At 37.9% G+C, this 20,338-nt stretch overlaps 1 protein-coding gene across 3 annotated transcripts; it reads right to left on the bottom strand.

Annotated features, from left to right (window-relative positions):
- Positions 1-20,122, bottom strand: LOC117298323 (UDP-glucuronic acid decarboxylase 1-like). 3 transcript variants are annotated; one of them, XM_033781506.1, is made up of 14 exons: positions 19,841-20,122; positions 17,953-17,995; positions 17,273-17,318; positions 15,483-15,526; positions 14,748-14,808; positions 13,344-13,524; positions 12,526-12,690; positions 11,851-11,972; positions 11,243-11,406; positions 9,698-9,758; positions 8,065-8,122; positions 6,322-6,425; positions 4,514-4,623; positions 1-2,068 (listed from the first exon to the last, which is right to left on the bottom strand). In XM_033781506.1, the coding sequence occupies exons 1-13, from the start codon at positions 19,926-19,928 to the stop codon at positions 4,522-4,524; spliced, it is 1,239 nt and encodes a 412-aa protein (XP_033637397.1). In that variant the 5' UTR covers positions 19,929-20,122; the 3' UTR covers positions 1-2,068; positions 4,514-4,521. The 3 variants fall into 3 exon arrangements, with proteins under 3 accessions (XP_033637397.1, XP_033637396.1, XP_033637398.1); XM_033781505.1 differs by lacking the exon at positions 1-2,068 and having other exon boundaries at positions 2,879-4,623; XM_033781507.1 differs by lacking the exons at positions 1-2,068; positions 19,841-20,122 and adding an exon at positions 18,510-18,563 and having other exon boundaries at positions 2,879-4,623.
- Positions 20,123-20,338: the final 216 nt, after the last annotated feature.

Genomic DNA, 20,338 nt, shown 5'->3' with positions numbered 1-20,338 from the left:
TTTAATTAATTTTTCATTGAAATAATCTCCTCACAATAGTTTCGATCAGGAAAATATGGGGAATAATAATTAACTTATTAAAAATAAAAAATAAAAATCACAATGTAATTTCATCAATTAAAATATTATGGCTGTACAGAAAGTTCAAAGAAAATGCTAAGAATTATTAAACACATAAACATAGTTTTCTGAAAACATAAGTCGTGTGCAAATCTTTGAACATTTTGTTGGCATTTGTTCAATCTAACCAATGTTGTGCACATATCAAACAAACAGGTCAAAGTAAATTTGAAAACTCTTTCTCCTTTATTATTACAAAACCAATGCCCTACTAAACCCAGTTAAAAGAAAAAAGAAACAAAATGCAAAACAATATTATGAAGAAAACCAAGCGATTGTAGACACTGTGCATGAACAGCAGTACTGTGGTGCAAATTCTTTTTACAAAAAAAACAACCAATATATACAGACACAGTTAGACCCGGACCGTCTCCGACTGGTGGTTACGGCTTACGACTACGACTGTTGCTAAGTGTGTTGCTAAGGACAAACAATTCTTCAACACACGATGATGCGGAAATCTGTAGCCAAAGATGTAGCCGCTATTTATTCGGACACACTGACTGTTGGTACGATCCGAACATAAACCCGCTCTGAACCAAGATTCAATCCCGACCGATCCCCGAGACAAATCTGACCGGTAAAGATGTCACCCATGACAGGTCTTCAAGTCCAAGAATTAGGACCATTACGAGAGGGGGTGAGGAAGGGGATGTATGGGGGGGGGGGGTAAGGTGGGTTTCAGAATCTTGCCCGGCCGGACATCAAGGTTCAACACAAATATGAACCCCCCCCCCCATCAAGCTCCAAAACCAACACAAATAATAATACAATAAAATAAAATTACAGGGAACTCAACTGGGATTCCCAAGACTCTCACGGAGCATTGCTAGAGCATCGATTGTGCTTGCTGACCAGAGGACAGTCCAGGTTCCAGTTCGGTTCCAATTTTGTTCGCAAAATACCTCCAATGGTTTGAAATAGGTATCATTAAAAAAAAAAGTAATCTAATAATAATATGAAAAGCTATCTATTTACAACGCCTAATCTTTTTCTCTAAGATGATTTTTCTCAGCTTCAATATTTAAAAGCTTACAAAATACAAGATTCAGTCATTGCTGATGTTTGAACCACCAATTCCCCAAGGCACAAGGTAAGAATTTGAGTTTTTGATTGCATAATTTAACAGCAACAAAATTTACAAAATACCTTCACTTTTTAAGATGCAGAACATTTCATTTGATCCATATTTATTTAGTATATCAAAAAGTGATACCACACCTTAAGAACAAACTTTTGAAATAATAAGTACCACCAACATTTTGCAGTATTCCATTTATTTACTTTAGTAATTGGTCCAAAATAGTTTTTCCTAAAAATTAAAAAAAAAAAATTGCATAATGTAGATCTATTGTATTTCATTGAATTAGTATTGGATTATTTTAATGCAAATCATAATGGCTCAATAAAAAGTCAATAAATAAGCAGTGCAGCAAATATTTAAGACAAACATGTCACAGTTAAGAATTATGAAACCTTGTCAAAGTAATGGTTTATTTCTGCCAACTGTGCTGTAAATAAAATGCAGATGCCTTCTTTACAGCAATATGTGTTTGTTGTTCTCTGACTCCACTACAAAACACATGGGACCTAATGCATTATCATTTTCCTGTTTCAAGGACGAAGCAAAAGGGGTTAAAGTGTCTTGCTTAAGTGTCAGACTCGAACACTAAAGCTCAAGTATGTTGCACCGAGTCCCTAGCCATGTCACGCACGTCACTGCTCATTCAGAAACACTTCAAGAACACAGTATTTGGCACATGTTTCGGTTGTATTAAAACAAAATATCCCTAACCATAATTCGAACATCCATCGAAAAAAAAACATTCATTCACCCATAACACAACGGGGCAGAAAATCATGCTAAGCACTTTGTTTCTGCTAAGCACAAATCAGTGAGGATACTAGTCACAACCGGACACTTATTGCAGCCATGATACTTGAGCCCCTGGGGAAAAAAGGGAGATAATTGTATTTAATGAAAGGGCTGACTTAAGCCGGTTGATACTTCCTGCGAATGCAATACAAATTTGCATTGAATAATTCGCATCATTTGACTTATTAGTGTTCAACTCCTGCGAAACATTTGCTGCGAAAAACAGCCCTGTGACTCCAAGAGGTTCTAACTTCCTGCAATTCCTGCATTCGCATGAAGTAAGATCCATGCTTCATTTATCTAGTGTGGTGAAGGCTTTTTATATACTTTCCAGGCTAATTAAAGGCAGTGGACACTATTGGTAATTACTCAAAATAATTGTTATCATCAAACCTTTCTTGATTACTAGTAATGGGGAGAGGTTGATGGTATAAAACATTGTGAGAAACGGCTCCCTCTGAAGTGACGTAGTTTTCAAGAAAGAAGTAATTTTCCACAAATTTGATTTCGAGACCTCAAGTTTAGAATTTGAGGTCTCGAAATCAAGCATCTGAAAGCACACAACTTCGTGTGACGAGGGTGTTTTTTTCTTTCATTATTATCTCGCAACTTCGACGACCGATTGAGCTGAAATTTTCACAGGTTTGTTATTTTATGCAATATATGTTGAGATACACCAACTGTGAAGACTAGTCCTTGACAATTACCAATAGTGTCCACTGTCTTTAATCCAAGCTTGGACTTAACAGAGAGCAAAGTTTTACAAACCTAGTCCAATTTATAACAAGTACACCAATAAAACCATTTCAAGCCAGTCCCATTTCCCACACACTGTCTCAACAGATTAACCTCCATAAACCCATAATGCCAAAAGTGCACTGAGCTTGTTGTTTTTTGGCATGGATTACCAAATTGAAAAAAAAACAAAAAACAATGTTGTAAACAATAATATAGTCGGTCCATTTTACTATCATCCGCTGCGGCTTTAAGAGAGAGATAAATTATGCCAGCCTGTAATATGATATCTGATGAATGGATCTATACAGTTCACAGTCAAACCCTTCAAGGATTACCGTATTGAACAAACAACTTCTCACTGATAATATCAGACCATTTTTTTTTTTACTATCATCAGGCCTTGCTCTTAAGCTTGTTATTTAGTAATGAACTCTGGTTTTAACTTGCCCCCCACCAGAAAGTTTAAGTAGCCCTGATTTAAAACATGTATTGTCATAAACGTATCTCTCTGATGCATTAATTAATGGTATCAATCACAACCTGTATGATAGGCAACACAAGTTACACTCAAACACCCAAAAATAAATTAACACACTTATATAATGTATTATTTACATCTGAATGGACGAAATATGAGCATTTTAAACAAGTTAGTTGCACGGTTTTTTAGTAGCCCACAGGGAAAGTTGAGAGGTGGTGTTTACTAGCCTGTGTCAATTTTTACTGTAACACCCCTTGCAAAAAGTCTTCCTTTTTTATTGGTTAGAGCGCGTCACATGATATGTTTTTGTTTTACTAGAAACCCGGCGGCCATGTGATAGTCAGTTGCCATGCCCCCCCCCCAAAAAAAAGGGGCATGCGGTACCCAGACGTCTTTTTACCCACCCCGAAATGTGCGTTGAACATTATGTGTACAATGATGATAAATAGTCTGTCAGGGCGTTATAAAACAAATATTGACTGCTTTTACTTATGCGCGCCTCGGGAAAATAAAACGCTCCGTGGATCACCTTGGGAGTCGTAGTTTTAACCATAGTGCTCAAAGCAGTCAAACAAATTCGTATATACAAGCCAATGTACATGTACGCTTCAAGAATTACCATATTGAACAAAACAACCCACAAATTTGTTCACTGATAATGTCAGACCATTTTTACTATCATCCACTGTGGCGCTGAAGGATATATAAATAATCACAGCCTATCTTGTTTTGTTTATGCAAGTCGCCAGACACACAAGGCCTGAAGATCACTTCAAGGTGTGGGCTATCATCCACTGTGATTTTGAAGGAGAGATACAACATGTAACCCTCCCGCCGACTGTTCAGTGTCCCTCATAAAAGTCGCTAAGCACCATAACATAATGCTCAATAGATTAAAGGTACCATTTAAGCCCAATGGGCCCAATTTCACAAAGCTGCAAAACAGAAACTACTGCTTGACAAAATTATTTGCTTAGCAAGAATTGAGTCACAACTATGTAAACATAATACAATTGTGGCTGGTAACCTATTTATGTTAAGCAAACAAAAATACTTTTCTGTGCTTAGCAAGTTTTTGTACTAACAGGCTTTATGGAATTAGGCCCTGTTCAAGTTGTGACAGTTAGCCTGCTCATTTCTGCTTAGCAGAAAGTAGGTAAGAAACATTTTTTTGCTTAAGCAGCTCTTTGAAATTGAGCCCCAAAAAAGAATACACCCAGAACCCTGAATACAAATGCAGAGAGTGGGCGAAATAGTATATAAAAATAATCCGAAAAAAAAAAAAGTTCCAGAAGCACCTTCAATATTAGATCTCTAGTTTTGACGACACCTCCTTCATTCTTTCTGCATGCTCAAGTTCAGCTCGGAAGTAGTCTATCGTCTTCTTCAGTCCTTCATCCAGTGGCACCTACAAACAGATCATGAAGAATGAGATTTGTTTTTACCCTAATACACAGGTGTGTATTAAAGGCAGTGGACACTATTGGGAATTACTAAAAATGATTATTATCATAAAACCTGACTTGGTAACGAGTAATGGGAAGGGGTTGATAGTATAAAACATTATGAGAAACGGCTCCCTCTGAAGTGACATAGTTTTCGAGAAAGAAGTAATTTTCCACGATTTTGATTTTGAGACCTCGGATTTAGAATTAGAGGTCCAGAAATCAAGCATCTGAAAGCACAGAAACTTTGGGTGACAGGGGTGTTTTTTCTTGCATAGTTATCTCGCAACTTTGACGACCAATTGAGCTGAAATTTTCACAGGTTTGTTAATTAATTTATGCACTTGTTGAGATACACCCAAGTGAGAAGACTGGTCTTTGACAATTACCAATAGTGTCCAGGGTCTTTAAGGGGTTTGGGTACTTTTTGTATTTCTCCACTGTGTACTGTATTCTGGATTTCATCTTAGCTTTTAACATGCCTACGTGTATGGTTTCAATTTTGGTTATTGTACATGTGTATGTTATTGCTTGTATTTAGCACCATGATCACTGTGATGGATTTGTGCGCTTTATAAGTTTCCATCACTATTATTATTATTATTTATTGATCTATGACCCGACAACTACAATAAGTCTTTTTGAGATACGGCGGACAGTACAATCTTATCACAACCGCTATACCTCAAAAAATGTTGTTTTGTTTTGCACAAAAAGGACTTAAATTTCTGCGTTACGTAACCTTGTCTACGTGTTTTTCCTATTTGTAACGCTTGAGTCACCACGGTATATAAGCATGCCCTCTGGCCAACCCCCTTCACTTCAGGCTCATGCACAACTGATGCTGTTTCGCTGTTCACACTCTTGTTGCTCTTATACTATAATAACTTAAATTTTCGAGATTATGTCGACCGATGAGACTAGACACATTGATACTGCTGGAGTATTCGTAAAAAATTTAAACATTACTTTGATGAGCGTTTCGACGCTATTTCCATACCAAAACCGGAATCGATCTCCCTAAAATAACTCAGAAACAAGCTCGAGGCCAAGGAGCTGGAGAAGCCAGGCAATATTGAACAGTTTGAGTTCTGCGGGAAGATAGAAATAGCCTTGGAGAAGGCTAAGCTGGCCGTGATCAACAAGGCTGAGGACCAAGACGCCGCAATTGAAGCGCTTCTGGAGGCCGAGGAGCTAGTCACCGAGCGGAAGAAAAAGATCAGGATCGTCGACGGAAGCAAGGCCGATTGGATGACTGTATCCAAGCTACAGAAAAAAGGATCAGCTTATCTTTCAGCAGATCAACAGAAAAGCATCAAGATAGCCAAACAGGAGGCCCTAAATGAGCTGGAGAACAGAAAACGAAAGAGACGCAATCCAAATGTTTACACTGAGACTACTCCTGCTGACCGGCTTCTTTTTCGAGGTACACATATCTTTGGCATTATACTTTGTTATTTCAGCTTACATCTCCGTGCATGCAAGCCTACACCCCATGCTGTCTGAATAAATAAATATTTAATCAATTCAATATATCAGAATATTTATCCTACCCTGTGTCATTAATTTAGTGTCTTTTGCGTATTAAACCAAACTGTTTTTCATGCTACCTCGCTGCGCTCATACGCATGAAAATCTTATGATGTTTGATTGGAACTTACCACTGGCTCCCATCCTAGTATTCTTTTAGCTTTGCTAATATCTGGTTTCCTCCGCTGTGGATCGTCTTCCGCAGCTGCTACATTTTTAATACCACTGTCACCGCCTGAGAAAAAGTGTAAAAAAAAAAAAAAAAAAATGAAACACACAAGGGACACCCCAGAGAAAAATGTCAACAAATTAGGGAGACCGCTACATAGGACTACAGGTCAGTTGGTAGAGTGTATAATGCAGGGACCTTAATATGCACACAGAACATATGGATCGGCAGCACATTGCCCCACAGCACATTGTAAACCATTACATGGTGCTTAAGGATTAGGTCTCATAATTAAAACTTAGTCCCACATACCTTGCAGGAGATACATGTACTGTTTGTTAACTTAAAGCGACTTGAGCGTCACTAAGTGACGGATATGCGGGCTATATAAGAAGCCACTTTTAATATTATTACAAAACAATCACAAATATTAAGCAAACTTTCACAAAAGTAAATTTAATCAAGTGAGTCGTTACAAGTCACTTAAAATTAAAGAAAGTTTAGAAGGAAAAAAAAAGTAATTACAAGGGACAAAAACAAGGGACACCCAAGACAAAGGTATCAACATATTGGGGCCATAGTTCAGTTGGTGGAGCACTGGCATATTGGTCCGGAGCTTGTAGGTTCAAATGCTGTTCTACTCATTTGTTCTATCTTCACCCAAATTCATAATGCATGCTCTAAGCATATTAAACACAGAACATAAAACAGTGAACCATTTATAAAGCAAAGTTAAACAAAAGTAGGTTTAAACAAAAGTTGAGTCTTTAAAGGCATTGGACACTATTGGTAATTGTCAAAGACTAAACTCCACAGTTGGTGTATCTCAACATATGCATAAAATAACTAACCTGTGCAAATTTGAGCTCAATCGGTCATCAAAGTTGCGATAATAAGATTAAGATAATAATGAGAGAAAAAACACCCTTGGCACGGGAAGTTGTGTGCGATTAGATAATTGATTTCGAGACCTCAAGTTCTAATTCCGGGGTCTCGAAATCAAATTCGTGGAAAATTACTTCTTTCTCGAAAACTATGGCACTTCCCATAGCTCGTCACCAAGAAAGGTTTTATGCTAACAATTATTTTGAGTAATTACCAATAGTGTCCACTGCCTTTAAAGACACTGAACACTGTTGGTAATTGTCAAAGACCAGTCTTCTCACTTGGTGTATCTCAACATATGCATAAAATAACAAACCTGTGAAAATTTGAGCTCAATCGGGCGTTAAAGTTGCGAGATAATCATGAAAGAAAAAACACCCCTGTCACACAAAGTTGTGTGCTTTCAAATGCTTGATTTCGAGACCCCAAATTCTAAATCTGAGGTCTCGAAATCAAATTCGTGGAAAATTACTTCTTTCTCGAAAACTATATTACTTCAGAGGAAGCCGTTTCTCACAATGTTTTATAATATCAACAGCTCCCCATTGCTCGTTACCAAGAAAGGTTTTATGCTAATAATTATTATTTTGAGTAATTACCAAAAGTGTCCACTGTCTTTAAAAGTCCATAAAATTTTAAAAAGAGCCAGCAGTTGAAGAGGGCGCTATACAAACAAGATGATGCACTTGTCACACATATTATGAGACACAAAGTTTCAAACTGAGACTTATAACCTACTTTAGAGTTTGGCCTTTGCCGGAATAACAAAGTGCCTTATAGAAATTTATGAGATATGGTTTGAAAGCACCAGCGCACTTACCAATTTTACTTTTAATAATTTCTGCAAATTCCATGATGGTGTGTTCCTCTGGATTTCCCTGCATTCAAAAACGAGCAACAAAGTGAATCAAAAAATATATATTACAAACTCGGAAGAATAACCGGCAAGATAGTACAAAGACTAGTTGATTCATCTAAGAATTAACCTACAGGACACTGATAAACAAACTAACTGGGCCCAATTTCATAGAGCTGCTAAGCATGAAATTTCTTCCTTGATTTGATAAGAACAGGATTACCAACCAAATTTCCACGTGATTTTCAGGATAAGCAAACAACAGCTGAATACATGTAACAAGCAATATGCAACAAATGGAAATTTGGTTGGTAGTCCTGTTTTTACAAGGAAGAAATTTCATGCTAAGCAATTTGTTTTGCTTAGCAGCTCTATGAAATTGGGCCCAGGTGATTGTGAGGGCCTTGTCACACGAGGCAACTTTAGCAGACAACTTGGAGGCAACCGATCGATTGCAGTGCATCCTACAGGACCATTTTGGTATCTCTTGGGTAATTTTGCAGACAATGTGTTACGATCCCCAAGAAAAACATGTGAATATTCAAATGTGAATGCTTTTATCTTCTCTGAGATTAAAGGAACAAGTTGCCTTGGATCGGTCGAGTTGGTCTTTGAAAAGCGTTTGTAACTGTTTGTTATAAAATGCAATGGTTGGAAAGATGTTTTATAAGAAGAATATAATGATCCACACAAGTATCACTCGAAATTGCGTGGTTTTCCTTTTTCCTCGTCGACTAACACCGTCGGCCATTTATGGGAGTCAAATTTTCGACTCCCATAAATGGCCGACCGTGTTACTTCGCAAAGTAAACGGAGAACCATGCAATTTCAAGGCAAATTTGTGTGGATCATTGTATTCTACTTTTAAAACGTCTTTCTAACCATATGCATTTTATAACAAACGGTTACAAACGCTTTTCAAAGACCAACTCGACTGATCCAAGGCAACGTGTTCCTTTAATATAATAAATAATAAGTAAGACTTATCAAGCTCATTTTTCAGAGATACATGTACAATGCGCTGCTAAAGAATGCTACAAAATTGTCAATTTAAGGGCAAGAAGAAAACAGATGCATTTTTAATTCACACTTGAAAGTCTGGAGTGAGTTGATGCTGCGAATGTCAATTTGGTGGAGAATTGGGGACCAGCAACTGAGATAGATTTGTCCCCTGCCCAGTGTTCTCACTTGGTGTATCCCATCATAAGCATAAAATAACAAGCCTGTGAAAATTTGGGCTCAATTGGTCATCAAAGTTGCGAGAAAACGATGAAAGAAAAACACCCTTGTTGGACGAATTTGTGTGCTTTCCGATAGGAATAAAAGACTTCTGGCTAGAAGTCTTTTATTACTTTAGTGAGAAATTACCTCTTTCTCAAAAACTACGTTACTTCAGAGGGAGTCGTTTCCCACAATGTTTTATACTATCAACAGCTATCCAATGCTTGTTACCAAGTCAGTTCTTCAGTTAATATTTGTTGTGAGTAATTACCAACTGTGTACCTTCCCTTCAATACAGTGTAAAGAACTAGCCTGGCGAATATGCACAGGAAGACTCTTCCAAAGAAATGATGCGGCGTAAAAAAGGGATACCTACCAAATTGACAGGGGTGGATTCATCAGAGTTCATTAATTTGATGAGACCACTCACAAGATCACTGCAATAAAAAAAAGTTAAATGAGCTTGGGGTTATAATACAACAGGCTAACACCAGGGGAACTTGACTCCCCGAACTAGCAAAAGATGTCAGGTGAAATGGGTTAATCTAAAATAAATAATAATATAATATAATATAATGTTACTTACACCACCGATTCTCTATTATTAAAAATGATCAAATGGGCCTCACAATAAGACAAATAAAAATATAAAGAAACTGATTCGAATAAGAAAAGAACAAAATCAAGTGATACAAAAGTTAAGTTTGTCCTCTAGAAAAATATTTGAAAAAAGTAAACAGTTAAGCCAGTATTATCAGGCCTCAATGCGCGGCTTACACGCGTGACTGCACAGCAGCCTTTGTTTCCCAACAGCTGTACCGGCCACAGACAGCATTCCACGGCTTACCGCATACACAGTCCACAGCATTCCGGAAAAAAATAGCGGCCATAGCCCCTTCCGCCTTCAAGGGGTTAAAAGAGTATGTTTTCAGATGGTCTCTGAAATTTTGTTTAATGCTGTCTGACAATGAGTGGAGGTTCAAAATCCAAAGTCTAGGACCAGGGCCCAATTTCATGGCTTTGCTTACCATAAGCATAGAATTGGCGCTTACAGAAGCAGGGAACTCTGTGCTTCCCAGGTCAACATTCCAGTTGAACCTAGTTAAACTGGGTTTAACTGGAACTAGTTGAAAACCAGTTGATAAACTAGTTAAACACAGTTAAAACCAGTTGGTTTAATATGGAAAATGGACAGACACCAACTGGTTTATAATTTAAACCTAGTTGAACACAGTTGAACCTAGTCCAAACCAGTTGGTTAATATGAAAAATGGACGACTTTGGTCACTATCCAGTTGAACCAGTTGACCCCAGTTAACTAGGTTCAACTGGAATTTTGACCTGGGTTACGGCAAGTGTATTTCACGGGTTTCTGCTACAGTAAGCACGCAAATTTGCCCTCCGTAAGCAGCGCTATGAGCAGCGCTATGGGCCCCATGGAATTGGGCCCTGGCCTGACGCTTACTTTATGAAAGGGCAAGGGCACCAAGGCGTTTTCTCCTTGTAAGAGGGCACCTCTATATGGGGAAATTCTCAATCTCTATTGGAACATTTCAAGGGGCATGAAGGCAATGATCAGGGGCAATTGTCTAGTGAAGTACCAGGCCTCTACAACTGACAACCACCAACTACATGTCCCAATCGGAGAGCAACACTATGGTCAACTTCCAAGAGTTGGATTAAGACTCTGACAACACCGAGTAATAGACCCTTTCAATGAAATATGCTAATAATGATCACGCATGCGTACAGACACTATTTGTTGGCACGTACCATAGAGATTGGCACTTAGCAGCTGCAAAAGGCGTTTGGGTTACGCCACCATCATCCCCATACAAAAAAGGCGCACTTTTGCCAACCAAATGTTAATGTGCATGCTTGACGTGCAATTAACAATCTTGTACACAGTGAAAATTCCTACCTGACATATTGGAATGAGCGTGATTGTTTCCCGGAGCCGTACACTGTGATGGGTTCATTCTGTAGAGACTGTAGAATGAAGTTACTGACCACCCGGCCGTCGTTCATGTGCATGCGTGGCCCGAAGGTATTGAAGATTCTGGCGACGCGCACTTCCACTTTGTCCTGAAGAGTTGTATTAAAACAAACCACGGTTACAATCACCGTCTTAAAAATCTTGCGAATGAAACTCTTAAGCTCAAGCTGGACTCTTCTTTTTCCAAAACTGTTTTCACTTCCAGAGAAATCTCTGTGTTTCTAGCCAGTTTGCTTACAAAGTTCCAAGCTTATGAAAGTTAAATAAAAGTCTGTTTTTGATTTTAGAGATAAAGGAAAGGAAAGGGTACTGCCGAGGGGTGGGGATGCATGTATTCATCACATGTGAAAGCTATAGGGCTAGCATTTCAGAAAAAAATTACTAGACTACAGGGGCCAATCTCAAAAACTCTGTAAACTGACGCTTTCAGAGTAGACAAGGTTTTTTTCCCCTCAACTTCACAACAAGTGCACTCTAGGCATTATCAAGTTCAACACATGGCGAGAAACAAAACAATAAGTATAAACACTGACCTGTTTGGCGTAGGCGTAACACATGGTCTCTGCTACTCTTTTCCCCTCATCATAGCAGGCTCTAGGGCCAATTGGGTTCACATGGCCCCAGTACTCTTCATTCTGTGGGTGCTCTTGGGGATCTGTAAATGGTAAAATGGGTACCTACTGGGTAAACTCATGGCAAGTAAGGTTACATTCGTGGGTGCGCTTTAGGATCATTAAAGGGTAAAATAGGTACCTATTGGAAAATGGATACCCTAGAGGCAAGTATGGGTTTATTTCTGGATGTCCTCTGTGATTTATTAAGGGGAAAACAGGTACCTGTAGGGTACACTCAAGGCAAGTAAGATTACATTTATAGGTACTCGTTAGGATCTGTAAAGGGTGAAATAGGCACCTAATGGGTAAACACATCAGGGCAAGAAAGGTTATATATGGGTGCCCTTTAGGATCTGTAAAAGGTGAAATGGGTACCTACCTGTATTGGGTAAATAAACTCAATGCAAGTAAGGTTAACCTGATGGGTGGTCTTTAGTGAAAAATGGGTATCTATTGGAAACTGGGTACACTCAAGGTAAGTTAGGTTTAACAATCATTGGTGTTGTTTAGGATCTATAAAGGTTAAAATTGGTACCTGCTGGGTAAACTCAAGAGTTTTGTTATAAACATTGTGAATTCAGGGCAGGCACTTACCTCCGTAGACCTCCGAGGTAGAAGCCTGTAGAATCCTGGCCCTCGTTCTCTTGGCGAGACCCAACATGTTCAGCATTCCCAGCGAGCTTGTCTTAATCGTCTTGATGGGGTTGTACATGTAGTGGGGAGGGGAGGCTGGGCATGCCAGATGGTAGATCTGATCCACTGAGATGAAAACGGCCAACAACATTTTCAAGATTTGATTTTTAGATGGCTACAATGTCCAAGTTCTGTTTTTGTTTTCCCCTTACCTGCTCTATGCAAACTGTTCTGCTTAACCGCTTCTTGAAGTCGGAGCTTTGGCCAAATTTTATAGAGCTGCTAGACAGATGAAATTACTACCAACTTTGCAAAACAAAGCAGGAAACCAGTCAATGGCAGTTTATGTGATACAGCATTTTGGCTGGTAACCTTAATCCGTAAGCACAATATGATTATGACCACAGGAATAATGTTATTAGCCAAACTACTACATCCCGTGTACCTCCTGTGACAGGTATCCTGCTGATTGTTGCACATCAGAAAGCTGTTAAGCAATATTTTTAAGCCCTGGTCATGATCATGGGTTCGAATCCTGCCCGAGCTGCCTGTAGTCAGTTTGTATGGAGGATTAGGAAAATTGTTTCGCCCAGTCCATACTTCCTGTGAGTGTGAAGCGAATTTTGAAGTCACAGGGCTGCATTTGCAGCAAATGTTTTGCAGGAGTTGAACACAGCTCAACTGTTGCGAATTGTTCGTTGCAAAGTTGTGACTTCAAAATTTGCTTTGCATTTGCATACACAGGAAGTATGAATCGGACTCAAGATTATTTTTTGTACCTTCTATAAGGAGAGGTTCAACGACGTCATGGTTGATGAGCTCAAAGTTTGGGTGTCCCACCCAGTGCTCGATGTTACGCTTGCGCCCGGTGAAGAAATTATCCACCACGGTGACCTCGTGACCTTGCATCATCAAGCTGTCTGTTAGGTGGGAACCTACAAACCCGGCTCCCCCAGTTATCTGAAATAGAATGTATTGACAATGTCTACTTATGATCACATCTCATTTTTACAAGAATGCATCATGGGCCATGATTCATTGCCTGTAAGCAGAAAACTTGCAAGGCACAGAAAACTTGTGCTTAGCAAAAATACATGTACATGTAGTTTACCAGTAACAATACCGTATTTTTACCTTTGCTGTGACTGGTACCCTACTCATTTCTTGCTTAGCAAAGGAATTTGCAAAGTAGAACTTTCTCCTTAAAAGGTTTACGAAATTGGGCCCAGTTCAGTAAAACACTGGACTTAAGTTCAGGGCCCAATTTCATCAAGAATGTAAGCACACAAACCTGCTTAGCACAGGAAAATCTTCCTTAGAAAAAAACAATTAACCAGCCAACATTCCACAAAGTTTTCATTGTTGCGACTGGTGCCCCACTAATTTTTTGCTTAGCAAAGAATTTTGTTAAGCAGTATACGATGCCCTAAAACACTCAGCCATACATTGTTGTTAACAAGGTTACGAATCAAGTGACTTCGGCTATGGCTCTTTCAACCAGCCATAGCCCTCACCCAAGCCATTAGTTGAGACATGGACTTTGATACATGACAAAAACCATACATCAAAGGGAATCGATCATCTTGTTTAAAAGCAATTAAGGGCTATATTTATCATTTTTGTTGTAATAGATCTGTTATCTATCAAGGAGAGTTAAATTCAGGTCACTACGACTCAAAGGGCACATCGACAGATTCAATAAAGGTAGGGTTATCGTTTAGCTTTTGTCACCGTAGTGCCGATTGACAATGCTTTTTTTTTTTTTGTGTTCGTCTGTCCATAGGTTAAGGAACAAAAGCCACGGCTTCACCTGAACCTAATTGTTGTCCAACCGCTTATTACATATAAAATTGTTGTTAATCTATTATTTATATTGCGTATACATTGTAATAGCCTACTTTATCATAAACATGTTATTGTGTAACTGAATGTAATATTAATCTATGTATTGTAAGATTAATGGGCAACGATGAAATAAATGTTAATTAATAATAATAATAATAATAATAATCACGAAAGATACCATAAAAGTCACCTGTGAAGGTTTCAGTTGAATACTTGTTAAGAAAACAGTAAAAAACTGTCCCGGTTTTCTCTATAGGCCTATGCAGAATCTTTGGCCGTATTGAGGGTAGCATTCAAATTGACAAGACGGAAATTTTGAAAAGCTTAATCAAACTTACCAAAATCCTTTTCCTGCCACTTTCAGGTAGGTATCGAACTTCTGGGTATTTTTTAACAGTTCTGGAAAAGAGCGAGAGAGAAAAATGGAGGCAATTTAGTTTAAAGAGCAAATTTAAAGGACATTGAGCTTGGTAGAGATTACAAATATTGGAAGGATTGTCCTGTACCCAAGGTTACCAACCAAACTACCGTGTCCTGTGAACAATTTGAAACTGGTGTCCTGCTCATTTCTGCTTAGCAGATAAATGTTAAGAAGCAATATGTTCTTCTTCAAGCAGCTCTTAGCAACTGGGCCTTGTACTAATTGGTAAGTCAAGATGTCAAATGCATGCACTTGCTACGTAAAATTAGGGAGGTAATGCTTTCTGCTCTACTAGCCTGGCTTCGGACTGATGATACCCAAGCCTACATCCGTATGGACTGTAAAAGGGGTAACCCTGCTTCAGCCCTAGGAGTACACGTACATGTAGGTGGTATTTTTGTCTATATAAATTAGTGTCAAAAGTAAAAACAATCAGAAGTGACGAAGTGACAGGGGGTCAGTATACATTAACAAGTTATGCATGCTGCCCGGGAAAACAACAATCGTCCTCGTTGAATTCATTTACAAAACGTTTTTGAGAAAGTCTGTGTTTTGATTGGTTATTCAGTCAGCACATTCTATACAATTTATGAATAATACAGTGAAATAATAATCACACAGACTGCACTGTTGGCACTGATCATGAACTTACTGTTTTTCCAATTCCTTGATTCTGTCTTGTAAAGGTTGGACCACCTGTTCAGACAATTAAGGAGACAAAACAAAATTGAAATTGTAATTTTAGATTCCAATTGAGTGCAAAATAAGGACTTCTTTACATGCAGCGACTCACAGAATCAACATAATCAATTTGTAAATAAAAGAAATACATTAAATGTAAAAACAAACCAAAAAATAACAGGTATTGTGCATTACCCCAGTCCCTGACAAACACATGAACATCCAACGCACCAAACATGCCAAATATCCCATAGTCAAAGTTGTACAATGCTAATAAATATATTTTATTAAATTTTTTTATTGATTTTTTATTAGGACCTCATGCGTTTATTTTTCCTATATAATTTTTTGGGTGGGGTAAAAAAAAAGGCATTTCCGGTTAAAAATTGAGAAATCACATTCCTGTATAATGGTGGTTTATTTGTGCATGACATGTAGGTCTATATGTACTTGTACATGTCTGATCCCACAAAAAGGTAGAAACCAGTCGGCTAGTGCAGTTGTCTAGTACAGTTCCCAGTTGGATTTTGAGGGGTTAAGAGTTGCTAAGGTTAACTTCTTAAAAGAGTGCATGGTACAAATTGCAAACACTGTACTATTCCACATCTGTAGGAACTTAACCTAATGGAAGGAGTGTACAGTGTGTGTCTGTACATTCTTTCTACATTGTAGCTGGTTAAACAAGAACCACTATTACACACCAGTGTGACTACATGTAATTTACATAGTACTCAACAAACCATTGAATGTTATGACCATTCTGTTTGCATTACACACACCCAGTAAACACTGTCTAAATCTCTTCCACCAACACAAACTGAATAATGCCAGGAAACACTCAAGATTCTATCCTCCCTGGCTACGGCTGGTTTACATTGACTTTTTTAGACATCCTACTCACATTATGCATTTGTATTGTATTTCTCTTTAACATGTTCTGGATTTCTTCTTAGCTTATAGGCTTACGTTTCAATTTTGGTTATTGTACATGAAAATATTATTCTTTGTATTTAGCGCCATGAGCACTTTGATGGATTTGTGCGCTTCATAAGTTCTCATTATTATTATTATTATGCATTACTGCAAACACGGCAAACCTTTCAATAATAGATACACAACATGTGTACATGTGTGCAAAATGGTGGTACATTGTGAGTACACTTATGAGATACTTACATTATAAATGCAAGGTAATGATTACCCTATATGATTACCCTTTGTACAAACGGGAAATGAAGTCATGCTGGTACCAGCTCTTTCAACATTTTGCATTATAATCTAATACAGATGGATTTTGTGTGTATTAAAGGCACTGAACACGTTTGGTTTTTGTCAAAAACCAGTGCTCTCACCTGGTGTATGCATGGAACATATGCATAAAATAATACTGTGAAATTTTTTGCTCAATAAGCCACTTCAGAATGTCGGCTGCGCATGTCTGTTACTGCTGACAACCATTTTGTCTATCTCCCCTAACCCGCTGGTATTGTCAAAAGGTTACGGGAGATAGAAAAAATGCGTTGTCAGCAGTAACAGACATGCACCACTGACATTCTGAAGTGGCTTATCGGTCATCAAAGTTGTAAGAGAAATAAATGGGAAAAACACCCTTGTTGTACAAATTTGTGCGCTTTTTGCAGATGCCTGAAAAAGCTTCAAGATTGCAGTCTTTTTCAGATTCAAGTATTTGAGTGAGAAATTAGTCAGACTTTGCGCTTTACAAAAACTTTTTAATTTATTTATATTTATTGTTATTCATACCTTTGCAAGTTGTTCTTGTATGCCATCTCCGACATCTTTCTCCCCTCTAAACACAAAAGAAATTAGGTTTAGAAGAATTCACTATGGCATCAAAACTAGTTTGTATTCCTAGACTTCCTTGTGGGCAGACTAAGTTTATGCTTGTTTTTAAATCGTGAGGCTCCAGGTTGAAAACCAGGAGCTTTATGGGAGAAAAATTGTGTATTTTTTGTTGCCGATATAAAAAAAAAGAGTAAGAGCTTTGAAAAAATTAAGGCTGTAGCAACTGCAAAAAAAAACAAAAACAAACAAGACTTTTTACTTCCTTTTAACTACCACTGGGTTGTAGCAATTTATACAAGAAAAAAGAATAAAAACAAAAATCAGTCAAATAAATAAATTAAAAAAAAACACTTTAACTACAAAACTGCTCCGAAATGCTTACTCATTTTCAAGTATCACTAGGGTGTAAGAACTGCTCAAGAAAAACCCAGACAACAAAATAAATTTTACAAGTCAGTTTTATGTAATAAATTGATATATTTTGCACTTCTCTGAATCTGATACTGAATTATAGTCGACAAAGCAAGAAAATGGAACCATCACACCAATTACTTTTTTGTGAAGAAGACAATGCAAAATTTCAGTTAATATATAAATTTAGTTTAAAAACTTCAGTTCTAAGAAATGCTAAAACTTACCTAGTATCTTCATCATCCTCCCCACGTGTACCACACAGGAAAGCTGTAACCAAGTTGACAAACAAATTAATTCTTCAGGCTTTGCGGATCCATTTCTTAAGACATATCAGAGGGTCAGCCAAGCTTCCCCTGGATACTAAACAAGGTCAGGCCTGAGCAATTGCCTCCATGCCCCCTGTGCCCAAAGTCTGTAAGCACAACAATTTTGCTTAGAATGAAATTTCTTCCTTGATAAAAACAAGATTACAATTACCAAATTTAAATTTGTGGCATATTGCTTGTTACTGGCATTCAGCTGTTACTTGCTTCCTGAAAATCACGTGGAAATTTGGTTGGTAATCCTGTTTTTATTAAGGAAGAAACAAATTGTTGTGCTTACAGGCTTTATGAAATTGGGTCCACGTCATTTGTCTTGGTGCTCGTGAAACGCTTGTAGAAATTAACATTTTTCTTATAGATAGGGTGCCCTACTGCCCTTTACTATGAGAAAATCCCTCTGGTGCCCTTGCCCTTTCAAAATCGAAGCATGATATTTGTACAGTTCTGATAGTTCAAACCTTTGTTGTCCATGTTCGTGCCTGAAGCAGCCGATTCGTACATAATCCTTTCACGATATCTTTCGGAGACACACTGGTTTTTGTACAGATAGCAATGGTTTTTAACTGCTCTACTTTCGGATGCAAAGCTGCATGATGTACCATGCAATGTGCACTGGTGGTACAGCAAAAGAATGAAATAAATATACTGGTACCCCTTCCGCTCCAGAGATAAACAAGCCATCTTATGATTATAAATGCTAAGTATGAAACTGAAATGGTGATGTATCGAGATCATAAAAACCAATCAACTGAAAAACAGTTTATGAAATATTTATCCACTCTGGGAAAGGTCAAAGATAAAATTCTGAATACTTTGCCATTAATTGGTGACCCACCCATTGCTGATTAACAATATATGTTTTATTTGATGACTAAAAATATTCTTCTGATTTTAAAATCATGATAATTTTTTTTTTTTTAAAGCAGTTTGATTACTTGACCCTTGCCCTCTGATACCCCTGTGCTAGTTTTGATGACCTTTCGTCACAAAGTTCACCGCAGGGTAACTCAGAACCTGAACTTTTGGATTCTCAGTTGAGTTGAGTGTGATGTTTGACCTATATACACGTATCAATCTAGTTTCTGGAAAGATGCGGGTAATAGGGTATAAATTTGTAAATTTTGTCTTCACAGTCAGTTGGTCACCGACTAATTAGGTAACTTATAAATGTATGGAATTATTTTTGTATCTATATTACTAAAATATTAGGCCTGCCCTGGGACTGGGTGGTGTCAAAGTTGCAACTATATCTTATCTGGTTTTTATCATTCTATTCCGTCTAGTCACGCCTTACCGCTTTTCAACAATGCCACCATGACTACTGAACAAATTATAAGTTTGTCAGCGAACAAGGTGTCAAAGTGGGTCCAGAATATTACAGCGGGACTAACAGTGACAGGTAGTGCATTTTACTTGTCGCTCAGGCCAGGTCAAAAATCAATTGTTTGCCTTATTATTTTTCAATTGGTTGTTACTGATTTTAAAATCTTTTAACTTCTTTCTTAAGAAGATTTTAATAGGGGCTATTTCTAACTGATTCATTATTCACAGTTAAATTGGGCAGTTAATCAGTGCTGAGTAATAATATTTATAAAAACAAAACTATAATTTTATATACATGTAGCCTATAGTATAACTGATAAAAATTAATACAATCCACTTTCTTTCTCATGTTCTAGACTGGCTAAAGTTTGAATAGATCTGTCCTTACTCTATGATACAACACAACGTCTAGGCCTTAGGCTTACAAAATAAACAAATTTACTTCAAATCACCGATAAATACTGACCAAGAAGTAATGCAACCACCACTCCAAAGAAGACGACCAGACGTACCCGTTTGAGGAACATTGCAACACTGCTCCCGCTGATATTCATTCGTGCCAAACCTTAAAAAATATGCGGTCGAATGGGAAAAAGCAACGTCGCCGTAGCGAAAAATGGGCCCTATTTACTCTTCAGATTAAACGGGCCATGAGGGACTATTTAGTTTTAAAATGTTCAGTCGAAAGACAAACAAAACCCGCGGTCAAAAAAACATGCAAATGAATTATGTGCGTCTTCATGTTTACTCACTCACCCTACGATTCGGTGCAGTAGTTTTGGGGTCACGATTAGCATTCATTCTCCCCGCGGGTGTGTGGGGACGTCGTGTGTGTAACTCCACTTTTGTCTTGGAGATAAGTCGACCTTCATAGACATTCAGATGTGAATGAGTTAAGTCGCCCGTGGATAAACCATCTCGGCACTTGTATTGCTGCACAACCTCGTTTTCATTTTATTGTCTT

Source organism: Asterias rubens, chromosome 13, assembly GCF_902459465.1.
Source record: "Asterias rubens chromosome 13, eAstRub1.3, whole genome shotgun sequence".
Lineage (NCBI taxonomy): Eukaryota > Metazoa > Echinodermata > Asteroidea > Forcipulatida > Asteriidae > Asterias > Asterias rubens.
The sequence above is the reverse complement of the archived record's forward strand: the minus strand, read 5'-3'. Positions and strand labels throughout refer to the sequence as shown.